The sequence below is a fragment of the Ctenocephalides felis genome, unplaced genomic scaffold (genome assembly GCF_003426905.1).
Source record: "Ctenocephalides felis isolate EL2017-DRISC unplaced genomic scaffold, ASM342690v1 CF-g0.4_SCAFFOLD_03572, whole genome shotgun sequence".
In the NCBI taxonomy this organism is placed as follows: Eukaryota; Metazoa; Arthropoda; class Insecta; order Siphonaptera; family Pulicidae; genus Ctenocephalides; species Ctenocephalides felis.
The window spans coordinates 10,011,347-10,029,224 of NW_020539726.1; the positions used below are offsets into that span (position 1 = coordinate 10,011,347).

Here is a 17,878-nt window from a genome sequence, read left to right on the forward strand (position 1 = left end):
CGAAATAAAACTCTCCTTGTTGTTAAACATAAATTGGACTCCAATTCATTTGGCTTTGAGTTATATCTGACAATAATCATTTTTGGTACGCTTCTACTGAATATATAAATTTTATTTTTGAGATAGAATGTATTATGTAAATATTACCTTACCTATTTTTTATATCTTAAACACACAAATGGCAACATGAAATAATGCAATGCTAATGTTAAAATGATGTATTAATGATCATTGGCACATTTTAACTGAATGAATTATTAATACTAACTTTCTAGAAATTTTTATAAATCGTTAAAAATGTAATCAAATATAAGTATAATTTGAGCATATCAATTCATAAAATTTTCAAAAATAATTAAGAGTTTCAAATTGCTTTATATTTGAACACTATTATTAGTTATATTGCTGAAATAGATATTTCATTTTCAAAAACAATAAATAAAAATATCATCCTCAGTCAATGTCATACAAAGTAAAAAAAGATTTTGAAAAAGGACAAGACATTTAGACATAAAAATTAAATTTGTTATTAAAATAAGAACAGTTTTTCTATGTAATTTCTTTTCAAACAACGCTGTGATGTTCGTGAACAGCTTTTTGTACATTCTGTTCATCATTGTTTAACTATAATTTAATAAATTTTCAAGATTTGTTATAATTTAATTAGTATTGAATCAAATCTTTCTTAGGATTGCATATTAAATAACTCATCATTTGTAAAATACAGTCATAAAATTATTGCAATACATTTAAAATTATAAACAAACTGATAGAAATTGATACATATGGGCATACTGTGCTCATATTAGTCAAATTAAGCAAATTTATAAGATGTAACTTAAAGACAACTTCAAACATAACTCAAAGAGCGATTATCTCAGTTGAATGACAGTACGAAAAGTTATATAAAAAATGATAGCTTACAGATCTTGAAAAAAGACCTACTGCCGCACAAATTATGAATATTTTGCAAGCAATTAAGAACTTAGAGTTCCAATATAATTGATTTTATTGAGATTATACAATAAAAACAATTGTATCTATAGATAGAACAAAATATTAGATATTCTCTAAATAAAAAATAATCAAAAATATTGTTTTACATGTACTTACAAATACGCATATGTATCTCACATGTAGCTAAATAATATCAGTGATACCTAATATTAAAAAACTGAATTCATTTCGCTTCGCATAAAATTCAAAGATTTTAAAAAGCATATAATAGTATTAAATAAAATATTAAGAAACACTGATATGTGAACTGAATAAGAAAGTATTTCTACTTTACCGCTGATGTTCAATAACTCTCAATTTTAATTTAGATTCCATTCAAATGATGTATTCTCGATGTTCCGCATATGTTACGTTATTAGCAAATAAATTGTTAAGCTTTTTTTAGGCTTTGTAGCGATCGTTTCGTTTGATCGCACAGCAAAGTACGACAGAGAAAATCAATCCAAGTAATTCCAAGACGGCGACACCAATTGCAATGCCGATTACCCAACTCATATGGTCTCGAATTGTCTCAACCAGCTTGTCAATGCAACCCTGAGAAACGAGAAAATACATATTAGACTTAGTAACGTTTGTAAATTTATTCAAGTAAATAAATATTTTGCCTTAAATATAAATTATTGAATTATTAATTAATTAAACTCGTTATCTAACAATTTATTTTTTCCAGAGACGGTATTGACCTCATCAGCTGATTCTTATGTCAACCGTGATTTTACCACACAGTTAATATCCCAGGAAATATCAACTATTTGAGCGGTAATTATTTTGGTTTTTATTATATATGAATAATCTCTTCAATTCTTCGTACATTGTACTAAATACACATATTTTAAATAAATTTCTAAAAACTCTCATACTATTTTTATTGATGTAGCGCCCGACTTGTAAACTCAAATAAAATTCATATATCAATATCTAATTCAAGACTATTCAAATATATATATATATATATATATATATATATATATATATATATATATATATATATATATATATTGAATGATAGAGTCTTGGATTTGTGTATATTTTGTAGAGTTTCGAACAAGAATCCAAAAATAATACAAAATAAAAAACAAGAAAAGTTTTTAAAAAAAAAACAATTTCTTTATTTAATTATTTGTTTATTGTCGACGTTTCGGAACTAGGTACGTTCCATCTTCAGGACATCTGTCAAGAAACATGATGTTGATGAGATTTTATCAAACAATATGTTTAGGAAAAGAAAATAGATTTTTCTTAAATAATGAATTAATTGCAAAAAAATATAATAATGTACAGAAATATGATAATATGTTCAAAATGAAAATGATAAAAATGATAAAAATAAATGAGTGGATTATCAGAACAGGATATTAAACATAATAGAAAATTTTTTGAAAGTTATGGAAATATTTTTTAAGAAAAGGTTAATGACAAAGTTGAATTAATTACCTGTATGTTTGAATGTTTGTTAGCACTTTTTCACTAAACAAGCTTTTTTAACAAAAATGAATTTGTGAGTTAATTTTCCGCCGAATAATTGGATTTTGTAAATCAAAATTACTAAAAGATTTGTCTTTTTTAAAATTATTATTTGAAAACACAAATAATATTGTTCTCTGGATGTTGTTCGATTGGCTTTTGAAAATTAACTAATTGAAACTGGTGTGTCCTTTGTAACACGTGTAAACACTTGAACGAGAGATGTGAGATTGTATGTGTGTGTTTTTATATGTTAGGGTGTGAATACTTAAATTGTTGATCTTAAAAAGAAGTCGATATTAATTGTTTGTCAAAAAGTGTAAAAAAATTAAATATGAATCATGTAATAGGTTGTGATCTGATCTAATGTTGACACTGTTAGAAACATTTATGAGAATGAGACAACTCTCCGCGAATAACCTTCTAAAGATGCAACTTTCATGATATAAAATCTTTGGAGTGAAATTAAATGAATAGGCGTTTTCTATAGAGTGTTGTACTAGGGTACTTTTGAAATTTTTTTGTTTATGGTGGACCACACTTAGTTCATGTTGTCTCATTCTCTTGTGTACATATTGGGAGGTTTGTCCAATATATTGAAAAGCACAGTCATTACAAGAAACAGAATATACTACATTAGTATTGAGATTGGATGGGGTAGGGGATTTAATGTTCGTAAAGAATTGGTTGAAGGAGTGTAAGGATGAGCCTGATACTAAAATGTTTTCTTCTAACAAAATTTTGGCAAAATAATAATATAAATCTTCAACGTATGGTATGCTGCAGTAAATAAGATTGGTGTTTTTGATGTTAGTACTGGTATTGGGAGAATTAATTTGTGTTTTTAAGAAAGTTCGTCTTTTTTGAATAACTGAATGAATGAGATTTTTTGGGTAACCATTTTCAATTAGAGTTATTTTTACTAGGGATAAATTTTGTGGATGGAAAGTTTGGTGAGACAACAAAATAGCATGGTCTGTAAGGGAAATAATAGTGTTTAACTTATAGTTTCTGGGACAGTATGAGGAATAGTGTAAGTATCTACCCGACCATGTAGTTTTTCTATACCAATTTGTTCGAATAATGTTATTAGTGTTGTAAACGGATACATCCAAGAAATTAAGTCTGTTGTTATTTTGTAGTTCATGTGTGAAAATTATATTATTGTTAAAATTATTGAAGAGATCTAGTACTGTGTTTATATGATTTTTGTTAATGATAAAAGAAGTGTCATCTACATATCTAATATAAAAGTTAATTTGAAATTTTAAAGTTGAGAAAACGGAAATTTCTAGTGTTTGTAAAACTAAGTCGATGATTCCGGGAGATAAGGGACATCCCATAGCTGCGCCTTTAATTTGAGAATAAAAGTTGTCTTGGCAATGGAAATAGGAGTAATTTAAAATAGTGTTGATAATATGAGTGAAGACTGTTTTCGGAAAGTCAGTAAAGTTACAAATTGTGTGCCAACGTTTATCGATTGAGTTTAGGATTAATTCATGTCGGACACATGTAAAAAGGTTGACCACATCTAAGCTTAGAAATAAGTGATTTTCAGGGATGTTGCGGTTATTAATTAAATTCACAAATTGGTACGAATTTTTGACATAATAGGGAGAATTGATTGTAACATTTTTTAGGACATCAGAAATGAGTTTCGAAATATTGTAAAAAGAAGAGCCAATGTAGGAGACAATCGGTCTGAAAGAGCATTCAGGTTTCTGTATTTTTGGAAGACAGTACATCTTAGGGGAGATAGGGTGTTGTATTTTTAGGTTAAAAGCAAAATTCTCAGAAATTAGTTTTTTGTTTTTCAGATCATTGATTAATTTAAAAGCTATTCTAGAAAAACGTTGTGTGGGATCTTCTGTTTCTTGTTTTTTATTTTGTATTATTTTTGGATTCTTGTTCGAAACTCTACAAAATATATATATATATATATATATATATATATATATATATATAAAGTACAGTATATATGAATAATTTCTTGGAGGGCGTGGCGTAATATCAAGTGAAAAAAAAGTGCGCGTATTTATATAATGATAAATTATAAATTATATACAGTAGGCCCTCGCTTTACACGGCACTCTGGGTACACGGTTCCCATACTACACGGAGCTAAAAATCCGACAGCCCTCCGACTACACGGACTTCTTATTACACGGTATTTGGTCAACAACCCATAAGTTCGTTGTGCAAAAGGGTATTGATGTAAATTTTGTTATCGACTTTTATCTTTTAGACATGCCTGATTGTATAATAGCCGCCTAAGAACACGTTTGAGCTGACTACTGCCTCGCGCCAATTTTTCAATAAGGTGTCAATGTCCTACATATCATTTCGTCCGTATTTTTCCTACTTCAAGTTGTATTTCTTGGTCTCCATACAACGCGATAAAAATGGTGCGATTTGTACCAACTCTGAGTCTCTCATAGCACGGTTCCCATACTGCACTATGTAAGGTTCCATAGAACGCACTACGAATTAGCCTGAATTGTATGTTAAATACGAGTTTCTTATAGCACGGTTCCTATACTGCACGGTACGCACTTGCCGCATAAAGCGGAGGGTTTACTGTATTTATAATTGCATTAAAAATATGTATAATATTTAAAAACTATAATGTAATAAAAGTCATACTTCAAATATGACATGATCGTTTTGTCATTGAAATTAGCATTTAGAAATGAACCTTCATTAGAGAAATGAAGTAATTGCTGATTAATAAATTCTATAATATTCGTTCACACAGTGGATTATATGTTTAACAACGCCTAAACAAATATTGTTTTCGCGACTTCACTAATCATGTCATAATTGTGTTTGAAGAACTTCATGTAATTAAAATTAACATACATTCATTGATTGCTTGTATTTTTTTTTACTTTTTCGCTGGCGAAATAATCTCATTCTTTGAACAGCTGTAATATCTTTGCCTAAACAATATTTTCCATTTTAATAACTTCAAAGATTTATAGAAACTACGAATAATATAGAAATAATTTCTAATCAATAAACTTACGCTTAGTTCACGGCACAAATATTTGATTTGTTTTATTATTTTCAAGGAACAGGTAAAAATTCAGGCATTTTTCATTAAATCAAGATTTGTACTACGATGTAACTTTAAAATGTTTATTTATCTATGCAGATTTCCTTGTTGATATCGGTACGCATACAACGACAGATCTCTATTCTCATACACGACGTATAATCACAATCGACCCGTACAGAAATGATTTCATCGAGAGCGAATGACGAATCGGCCGTAACGCACTTCCGTTACATTTGTACGGCTTTACACCCTAGTCGCGCCTAAAGATGTTTTACTTCAAAAATAATTTATGTAACAATTTTTAATACATCATTATTTTTCCATACGTTTCGACTTAAAATTCTACGTCATCATCATCAGTGATGGTTCTACAATTTTGAAAAAAAAAACAGGAAAAGTAAAATTAAAAAATAATTATAAACAGAGCAAACAAATATAACTAAATGAAAATACTAAATATCAAAATCTTAAAGAGTTACAAAAAACAATACTCACTTGACCAACACTAATACATAGTAAGGACACTAAACATGCACTTAAGTAATTTATAATTGGAAAAAAGCACTAAATATGAAATGAAAGATATCGATCATTCAAATCATTTTTAATTTCTGTAAAAGTAGTAAATGTGCAAAGTGAACATTTTTGAAAAAACTTATATAACTTATATATTATATTATAATTAAACATACTAAAAAATAATATAATAAACATAAAGTTTACCACATTCAATTCATATAAATAAAATCAAATAATTTTTGTTGCTTCGAAAATGATTACAAAATTCAAATTGTTTTTCATATTTTCCGTTTTTCATTTGCATGAACCTTTTAGATTTTGAGCTATATTGTAAATGTAGACGTATATTCCACGATTAAGGCCATGTTTCTGGTTAAAATTAAGTGCTAATAGAATGTAAAATCTGAATAATTTGTTACAACTGCTATCGGACTGCGTTTGAAAAATATTTCGAGCTAGTTATTCGCGGCAAAATCCATTACGAATTAATCTGTTGCAAATGTACAACATTAATTGTAAATCAAAAATCTGTAATATCATTTTTATATAAAAAATCAATATTTAAATAAAATTAAAATGAACTAAAATTTGTAACAAAAGTCGTTTTTATCTCATTCGTAACATTACACGAAATATGTATACAAAAAAAACTCTAATGTTCAAGAAATATTAATGAAATTTTGTTGGATCGCCTGGGACACCAAAACTCAACATTTATTGGCCATTTTGTTATAAATTGCTGAGTCGCCTAGTTGCGTATTATTCTTAAGGAAATTCTTTACTACACCACTAATAAATTACATTAATAAATATATAAATTTAATGATACTTACAGAAGAATTGATCACTGGATTGAGATATGCTGTAATGCCAGCTTTACGGCTTTGATCGCATACTAGTTCTGAAACATCGGCTTTGCAGCAACTTGGTGGCATGTTGTAGATAGCCAAGTCTGATGTTACTTTCAAATTGATACTATTGGCATCGGCACCGTTGTAGCGACTGCGAGCCCAATCCTGTGGGCCACTAGCTCCACAGCAGTGCAACTACAAATGATCAATCTTTGGTCATCAATTTGGACGCATGGTATGATCACCGATTATTTATCTAAATTCCGCATTTGTTCAAATCTACTGGCCAATAAACACATACACTATATACACAATATCAAATTTTAGTTTTTTGAATTATCAAAATCGGTTCAAAAAGCGTTGACGAAAAATTTTGCACTTTTCGTCGATTTGCAAAACTAATCAATACGAGTCCATATCGAGTTTTATCAAACATTTACATTTACTCTTTACATTTATCAAATCGGTTCAGCGATTTTTTTAATATAACATACACCAAAGGACAAATTTTGGTGCATATTTACTCACATACACAAACATCTTCCAAATTTGGTGTCAAATGATTCATAATGACTGAAACATCGAGAAAACACAATTAGTAAACATGATTTACTGGCAAAAACTTCTCTTCCGGAAGGTTAATATAAAAAATCAAAATTATAAATAATAATATTTCAAATAATAATAATATTATTTCTTGTTACTAATTTTATAAAAAGGTAAATTTTATACATGACTCACAATCAGTATAAAGCATATAAAATCTAAGCGAAGTGGGCGCATGGCATCGTGCCTTAAGGCAAATTGCTGGAACTTCCCGTACCAAACATTATTATTTTTTTCAAGATTAACATTGTTGAAAAAAATTGACTTCGAAGAAATTCGATTTTTCGATTCGATTTTTGAGAAACTATAAATTTGACAAAAAATTACTTTTTTAAAAAAAAAATTTTTTTGAAAAAAAAATGTTTTCTTTATTTTGACATATTTTGGAAATTCGGAACTTTTCTTCAAAGCAATCGTACTGCTTTAACTGCATGGAGACGAAATGTCAAAGCGCGTAGGCGCCGCGTCGTCGTCTAACGGATAAACATTGGTACGAAACCCATAGGAATTTAAACAAAATTTATACTTATTATTAAAATCTCTGTAAAATATCTGATAATTTGATGTGCATACGTTTAATGATCATTTTGACCGCCAAATGGCATTTTTTTTACTTTTTTCACTAGATCTCCGAAACCGCTAGACCTGCCTTCAAGAAAATTTGATCAATTCTTTATCTTGTCAATACAAGTAAAATGTTTTTTTGAATTATTGAAATCGGACGCTCCGTGCTCTTAAAAACCGAGTTACCATTTTTGGCACTTTTTGCCCTATATCTTCGAAATGGCTGGACCTGCCTTCGCCAAAAACTAATCAGCACATCTCCTTATCAATACGAATCAAATGTCTCTTGAATTATTCAAATCGCTTCATCTGTGATCCCGAAATCGTCGACAAAAATTTGTATCCGCACACACATACATACAAGCACACACACACATACATCCATTTTTTCTAAGGTATGCCAAAATGTTCAGAAGGTTTTAAAACGTAAAGATATACAAAAATTTTCATTTTCGATTTTTTTGCGATTACTATAACTTGTTAATTAATACCACGCATGTATGTCGAATCGTTCGTATCTCGAAGCAATTTTTCCCATATAAATACATTGAAATGACAATAATTCGTATCAGCACTGTGGTTTTAACTAAGTTTTTCGAATATTGAAAATAAATTTGATATTTATTAATATAATTATTGTCTCTCCTGTTCATTCATGATATTGCGAAAATTCTTTGGTTCCATGCTCAAACTGTTGCAAATTAAACTGCGTGATTTTTATCCACAAAATGTGCCAATTGCTTCGAGATACGAGTAATTTGACACACGAGCTTGGTTATTAAACTCGTATGTCGGAGTACCACTCTATATCGAATTTCCATCTGATATTTGCCTCGGAAGATTTCAGCATATCCATAAATTTTACCTTTCATTTAAAGATAAAACTACGATTTCAAATTTCAAAGGGTGATCCAACAACCAGCAAATGTATGGAAAAATAACATCTGATTACTATGATGTATTGCTCCATGAACATTTGCTGATGAGTAGTTCAATATGAAATACTTTACGGTGGTTAGTACCGTATTCTTTTTTTCTTATATCTAAAGCTCTATTTAGTACTTCCAATTGTTTCTCTTTTTGTCCAAGATTCCCATAAACGTCGCTCAAATTAATTAACGTTTCAATAATGTAATCAGGATACAGCTCTTGGATTTCTAGCATTCTGTTCAATAAATTTACTTGCTTTTCATAATTAAATATTGATGCATAAACCGTGTTTAACCGTTTCAACGCCAAGTACACATCATAATGTTTTTCGCCAAAACCATCAATCGTTATTTTCAATATTCTTTCAAATAATTTAATTTGCTTTTCAACATATAGATTACTTTTTTCGTAAAGTACAGACATGCTTTCTAAGACGGGTAACAATTCTACAGAACTTTCTCCAAACTCTTTCTCGTAAATATTCAAAACTCTATGCATTATTTTTTCACGTTCCGGATCATTTGTATCAAATGTATTTGCAATTTGTTGTAAAATTTCTGCCATTTCGCATGTATATTCCCTCTCGAAGTGCTTCATTAATTCACAACAACGTTCCAAAAGCTTTCTCTTATTTGGATTTTTACTATATTGTGAAAAGGCGTTCGATAAATCACTTAAAATCCATATATCTTCAGCGTCGTAATATAAAGGCATAGTTAAAATTCTATCTATAAGTTTGAGTAATTTTTCATGATTCTCAAATTGATGAAAAAAACAAAATTTGTCACCTATCCAAAGCAACAATTTATAGATATATTTTTGCTGTATTTGGCAGTTCTGTACAGATTCTTCAATGTGCTGAAGAAATACTTGGAGGTGCGAGCTAATCACATCTCCATCAAAAAGTTCGTCTAACGATATAGCAGCATTATTCGTACTTGAAAAATAATCGTGCAGCAAATTAAACATTTTATCGATAGTAACTTGAACACGTCGATCAATCTTTAAATTAATCCTGGTCACATCTTGAACCAATCTATGGACTTTAAATCTATCGCTTTTAGTTCCTGTATTTATCATAGAAAATTGTTTTAATAATTCCAATGCTGCAGCAAAATTCTGCAGTTCGACGTCCGACGACATTGATTTTGTGAAAATTGATGCAAAAATATCATCCGGACTAATATACGAACTCAATTCCAAAATTTCTGTAGATAATTTCCCATATAACTCATTCATTTTTAAAGCTTGCATAGTAATCCTCCACGTCGTGAAAACAGTTTCTTTGTATACATCCATGGTTTGTTCAAAAAAATTATAGTCTAACATTTGTTCCTTTTCGACTTTATATTTTGAGAGATAATCTTCTATGGTAAAATTACGACCAATATTTTCATATATTTTTCTCATTTCTTCAATATAAATTGTCGCTTGTTGTAATGCTAATGGAAGGTGCTGTAAAGTTTCAGACAATTCTATGATAGAATTATTTTCTACATCATTATCAATATGTAATACTTTCCTAATAAATTCTGCAGATTCAGCACTCGTAAACACATTCAGTGGGATAGTATCTATTTGCGCCCATTTCTGGAATCTAGAAGTTATTATAACAAATATCTTACCAATAAATTCTGCGGTCTGTGGTAAATATTCATCGAAATTTGCATCATCAGAATTCTGTGACCTCAATTTCTCAGCGTTATCAAATACAATTAAGCATTTCCTTGATGAAAGTTTCTTATATATGTCATTAACAATACTTTTGATGCTCAAACTTTTAATCCGCAGATCTTTATCTATAACATGTTTGAAGAGAACATCCCTAGCGAGCTCACGAAATTTTTCTGATAGTTGCTCGTTTGTTTGGGCCTTAATCCATATGACTGTGTCGTTATAATTTTCTTTATAAACGCTGATGTATTTTCTAGCTAATTCAGATTTACCTACGCCTCCCAAACCAGTTATCACGGTCATTTGTGATATCATGCTTACACCGTCGCCAGTTAAGGAAGAATGTAATTTATCTAAAACATCATCCCGACCGGTGTATGATAATGTTGGCGGCATTACATCAAAGAGAATCGGTTCTAAATCATTTTTAGAACAAGATATAAATAAATCACTTTCTATTATATCAGCAATTCTACCCACAGTATTATTTGTATCTGTAATAATATCATTTGATCTCAAAAGTTTATTAATCATATTGTCTTCAATATTTGAAACTTGATTCGATATGTCTGTTGATAAATTTTGTAAATTTTGTAATTGTTGATTTGTAGTTTCACTGATGGCATTAGCTTCATTTATTTTGGCAAGTGCTGCTTCACTATTCTGTGCTGTACGTAACAATTCCCTTTGATTAATATTTACTTGAGTAGATATTTCTTCTGACAATGACAATGCTTTCACTAATTTTTCAGAATGAAGATTTGCCATACTCCGCACTTCTTCCTTGATTTCTTCCGCCAAAATTTTTGTTTCATAAATATTTTCACAACTAAAATTAGTATCATTTTTAGTCAAATTTTCTAATGTCTTAGATAATAATTCTTGGATCATATCATGACTGAGTAAGTATTTGTAGTCTTCTGAAGGTCTAATACAGCCCTTAAAAGAATTCAAATTTTCCCATGAAAATAAAAGTCTATATCCATACGTTTTGCTTTTATCAAAATACCTCCGTATATAATACCTCTCAACTTCACCACTTGCACTTAACTGAACAACTCCTACTCCTTTATACATGTCAGATATTTTCCATTCGCAGCTATCATAATGCAACGTATGCCCGGGTTTCGGAAAATAACGTTCAATTTGGCTGGGCACATTTGGTATTTTATCTAAATTTAATGGACTAACAAGACAAGCACTCAACCCCTTTTTTGAATCTCCTAAAATGATACTTTGTGCAATAAAATCAGGGCATATGTCTATATCAGTATTATCCAGATTATTTTCCACCAATTTATGTAAATAATTTATAGAACGATCCATCGCTTCAATAGCAGACTTCTCCATTGCCCTCATCCAGCTACCATCCGCATCTAGGACTTTGCACAACTGGGCTTCGTAAGCAGCAAACACTTCTCCGGCTGCATATAGTAATATGCGTTTAAATTCAGCTTTCGCAATCAACGAAATGTGTTTTATCACATTTTTGGCTTTGCATCGGTGTCTCTTGCCGCAGAAAAAATTTCCTGTTTTTCCAATACCATCACCAATACCCTTTCCGGCTGATTTTGGAACAGCTTCGACTGCTGCTGTCATTAGTAAACCAACGCCCAGTCCAACTGGGTTAGCTGCAGATAATATCGTATCAGTTGTTTTACCTATTTTCGCCTTACCACCAACTGCCGCTTCTTTTTCGAATTCTGATATTTTAGTTTCATAGCTTTTGACAAATACTTTACAATATTTAACAAAACGTTCCTCCACTGTTCCCTGGCTGCTCTTAACATTATTCACAATATTATCATCACAAATAGTATCTTCAATGTGATTATTCTGGAATATTCAATGACAATTAAAAACTTCATAAAAAATACGTTTGAATTATGGTGTTATTAAAGTCTTTGCTTCGCATTGTTATTAATATCTTTTCGATATATTTAATTTCAATTAAAAATTTGAATTTAAACATCATTTTATAATATAAAGTTCATAGAATTTACCTGTTGGTTTTCCAGTCTTTCATCCATCGTTCTATAATTTTTATGTATTCAATATTTCTTCAAATTGAACATAAAAATTATTTGAAATTTATAATTCACGAACACATGAATGTAAAATATGTTTAACCTTTAATGGACATGTACGTGAATTTATTATTTATCACTATGCATATAGGAGATACTTATGGAACATAACTTTGGCTGAATGATTTAAAATAGACACAAACTAAAATCTTAATTCCACAGTCAACTTTTAATTTAATTTAATATCGACAACCGATAACACAAAGATCTCGTCCCACTCTAAAACAAAAAATATTTTTGCGGAACGTAACCCACAAAAAATCTAACACCAGTAAAAATGCCACGCCTGCCACAGTTTTTTATATTTGTATTCAAGTCTAGATAACTAAATGTGTCTGCGTTAAAATCTTCTCAACTCACAATGTCAAAACAAACGAAGAAGCAAGGTCAAACTGCTTAAAATTCAATTTTTAAATCTCTAAAAAGAAAGATTTTTGATATGAAGAATTTCATTTTCATGCTAATAATAATTACAGTTAATAAAAATTTTCGGGTAGTATATTTGAGACTAAACAGTATATGTCAGGGTACTACTATTTATTTATTGAATATACAGTAGTATCCCGAAATACGAGTTTAATTCGTTCAGCACTGTGATTTTAGGTAAAGTTTTTGAATATAAAAATAAATTTACTATTTATTAATTTAACTATTATTTTTCTGATGAGTTGGTCCCATGCTCGACCTGTTGCAACTTTTTCGGGGTGATTTTTACCTACAGAATATGTCTAATTGCTTCAAATATGAGTAATTTGACATGAAAGCTTGGTTACAGAACAAATCAATTTCGTATGTCGGGGTACCACTGTATCTCAATTTATCCATATATTATCCCTTTCATTTATAATTTCAAATTTTGTTTGAAGTGTGAAATTCTCCGAAAAAAAATTTAAAAATATTTTTTGCACAAAATTTGATCATTCTTTAGTCGTTTAAGTTACAGTATACATACGATAGGTATATACATATGTAAATACGTGTGAATATTCTCCTATATGTATATAAGTATATTCGTGACGTGTGATATATATATATATATATATATATATATATATAAATATATATATAAACAAGAGTCGGTCTCATCAAAGGCTTATCTTCAAGTTCATTACCGTTAATAACGCGATACGTAATTACTATAATATATATATAAACCCTAACAATATAAATAAAAACAATTTAAGCATAGAGTAGAAAAGAAGAGCGTAATGCCAATTTCAAACTTACCAAAGTAGATTTGTATATTATTTATTTTCCTAACTGAAAGTCCTATTAGCTATATCAGGTTGTCAAATCTTTTAAGTTGCTCTGAGCCATTGATACTAAAATTAATAAATTTATGCGTGTGTATATGGATATATATCATAGACCTTACATTACGTAGTGTAAGGTCTATGATATGTATATGTGTGCAAAGATAGTCTTATATTTTTGAAAACGCTTTCACGAAAATGGCTGCAAATACTAAAAAAAACTATGAATTGAGGAAACTAAATGATGACTTGCGTTTAATAACTGAGCCGTTTCCACTTACATAATTAACACCTGAGTAATTTCTTTTTACAAAAATTCCTGAACCTATTTTGACAAATACAAATATCATTCAAAGAATTTTAAATGGAATCGTACTGATTAGTTTCTTGTAAATATCAGTCAGTTTTTGGGTGTGTTGTAATTAGCAATCGAAAAAATTATTTAAAATTATTGCTATATAAAATAGCTAACACACACAATAGCATTCACAAGAAACAGTCAAACCCAGTCAAACCGATGTGGATCAGTAGAACGTCCTTTACAAAATATGAATATATAATGAAATTGATCACCATGAAATTCTTTGACACGTTATATGTTAATTGCTATGTTAGTTCAAAATACATATATTTAAAACCAGTTTAAATAATTAATAATTAGGTTAGTCAGTATTATTTGATAAATTTTGTACTAATTAAAATATATAGGTAATTCGTAGCTTCTTCCAAAGTTTGGTGATTTATTGTAAGAATTATTCGAAGTATTGTCCATTGTTAACTATTTACTTTTTAGCATAGTTCTGGTGAAGCCCAGATACCAAGTCGAAAAAAATCATCTCCTTTAGTTTCGATAAATAAATTTATGCAAGTTTTGGTCATCTCATATTTCTCGAAGTGTTACTCTGAAGCCATGCACCATGGATCTTCCAGAAGAATATTTACTTTGTAGTCCAGTTATTTAAGCTTAAATTAGGTAAGAATCTCGGAATTCGAATGTTATTAAGTATTGTTCGAAGTCATCTCATATTTCTCGAAGTCGTATTCTGATAAGCCATGCACCATGGATCTTCCAGAAGAATATTTACTTTGTAGTCCACTCATTTAAGCTTAAATTAGGCAAGAATCTCGGAATTCAAAAGTTAATAATTATTCGAAGTCATCTCATATTTCTGGAAGTGGTACTCTGATAAGCCATGCACCATGGATCTTCCAGAACAAAATTTACTTTGTAGTCCAATCATTTAAGCTTAAATTAGGTAAGAATCTCGGAACTCGAGATACCCAGTTGTAAGTCTGTAAATACTCTGTAAATACACCCTAAAAGTTGTCTCAAAACCTACATATGGTACGTACACCCTACCATATGTAGGTTTTGAGACAACTCTTAGGGTGTATTTACAGAGTATTTATGGACTTACAACTGGGTATCTCGAATTCCGAGGTGAACTTGTTATAATGACTGGACTATTGGTCTATGTGACTGCAAACAGTTATCTAACGCAGTATTTGGTAAAACGCTATGAATTAATTCCAACCTCCAATACCTAATAACATACATGCTATTTTATTCATTCTATTTTGTTTTGAACAGTTCGAAATCATTATTTTTGGTTTTAATCATCAAATGCGAAAAAATTGTTTGAAATATCATCGAATTGAAAATATATTGCAATATTTCAAAGACTTTGTACTAAACAACTAAACTTTGTTGTTTAAAACAATATAAAGTAAACATCAATACGTACGTTGTCAACATAAAATTCCTGGATGTCAAATTAATGACAATCATAGCATCTATTCAAATGATATCAATATTTTTAGTATTTACCCCTTTCTGGATGGCATCGAATGTAATAGTCCGCGATTGAATGATTCCATATTCCTCCTGCACAGTTGCCTTGACGGAAGCTCGCACCATTCCCTCGAGGCGATCTGCATTGTAATAGACCCAAGCACCAGCAGCAATCTCTGCTACCAGGATGATTAGCAAGCAGCAGAAGAACTATTGATAATGTCAATAAATCATTATGATGATGCTTTAAAAATAGTTATTTATGTAATTCTGATGAAAATATATGAACTAAATACATGTAAAAAATTCTTATGTAGTTTATATATGTAAACAAATATCCCAATTATAAAAAAAAATATTAAAAACTGGATTTGACCATTTCGTGACCAAAAATTTTGCGGATTTTTTTTTACATTTTTTTCTTACATTTCCTATTGAACCACGTAAAACCTTTCTGTATAAATAAAACTTATAGAAAACATTGAATATATTTGGAGCGAATTGCTGCTCCAATGTACAAAAAATGCAACAACGCACAAGCACAAAGCTGTTCGCTTCATACAGGGCAATAAAAAACATTTACCCAAAAATAATAGGTATAATTTTCAGTACAAGTTTAAGCGTCAATAAGAAAGTACCCGCGTAACTCGCGAAACCAGTTAAATAATAAAAAATAAATAATAATTAATTAAATGAATAAGTTAAGTTATGCACATGTAAATAATCATATAAATAATTTAGTGAAACAAATAAGTCAACAAGAGTTTCATTATAAACCCAATTTTACATTTATGGGAAATGGTCCCAGTATTACTGATTGTACATGAACAAAACCACAAAAGCATATGGATTTGATACCAAAGTCGCGCAAATACTAGTCTTTATTTCTATTTTTACACATCTCAGAAACAAATTGTGGATATTAAAATTGTAATTATACTAGGGGTACATAAAATTATATAGGACTTGGGATAACATATATGAGCAATTTTAATCCATTGTGGTAATTGTTGTCCCTTAAACATTCAGGAAGTACAGATGATGTTAAACAAATAGATAACATAATGAAGAAATAATAAAAAAAACAGAACTTACTATATCTTCTTTAGCATTTTTATAATTATAACCTATAGATATATGAGAAAGAAATGGTCTGTATAAAGGTGTGGCGTATAAGGCGTTCCTTCAATTTTCATTATATTGATGTTCGCTTAGAGTATACGAATATATTATAGATACATTTGGAATAAGTTGATATTTACTATACTTTCTAATGATAACAAATCAATAAAATCAAGTCTTAATAATTGGAGATATATTATAATGACAAAATTTTGAAAGAAAAAAGAATTTGAAAGCATTAACAATGTATCCGTTAAAATAAACTAATAAGTCATTTAAACCAATAATATAAAACACAATAACTGCATTAGAAAGCACTTATATTAGTTTTATAATTTTACCTTATTTGGCATTTGAAATATTATGGTTTCTAAATTTACTAGAGAGCTTTTTCTGTTGTTTCATTGATATAATTAGTAAATTGCCAGTCGTTTGCTAAACAATTCAATAATTGTTGTCGATAATTATTTTTGTGACTATTTTTTCTAGCAATTAATATGTTATATTACGATAGGCATGATAGCTATATAAAAGAAGATAGCTTCAACTGCACATATTGGTACCGCAAAAATGCACATAATTAAGAAGCAGAATAAACTTTTATAATATGTGCATAATTATACGATAAAGTGTTTTTCAACACTATACAATGATGTGCAAGTTACAAACCTTACAAAGAAGGTCACCATTTAGGAGCCAAATTTTTGATGAAATAGAAATGTTATGGCAATGCAATGTTATGGGTCTATCTTCGTATTAGTTGGTAGTAATAAACTGTCAAAAATATATGTATTTTCTGTGTGATCATGCTTTTTACGCATAAAACCTACGTATATTATAATTTTAAATAAAAGACAATTACATAGCCTTTATTGCAAGTCTCTAAATTTTTTTGGCAAAATGAATATTTTATATTAATGGTATCAATACTTAGAAAGATG

At 29.4% G+C, this 17,878-nt stretch overlaps 1 protein-coding gene across 1 annotated transcript; it reads right to left on the reverse strand.

Moving 5' to 3' along the window:
• Positions 1-1,296: 1,296 nt before the first annotated feature.
• On the reverse strand, positions 1,297-17,455 carry LOC113388053 (tetraspanin-11-like). The gene is made up of 4 exons (XM_026625464.1): positions 17,447-17,455; positions 15,852-16,025; positions 6,892-7,104; positions 1,297-1,551 (listed from the first exon to the last, which is right to left on the reverse strand). Exons 1-4 carry the CDS (start codon positions 17,453-17,455, stop codon positions 1,399-1,401), a joined length of 549 nt encoding a protein of 182 aa, XP_026481249.1. The 3' UTR covers positions 1,297-1,398.
• Between the last annotated feature and the right edge of the window lie 423 nt (positions 17,456-17,878).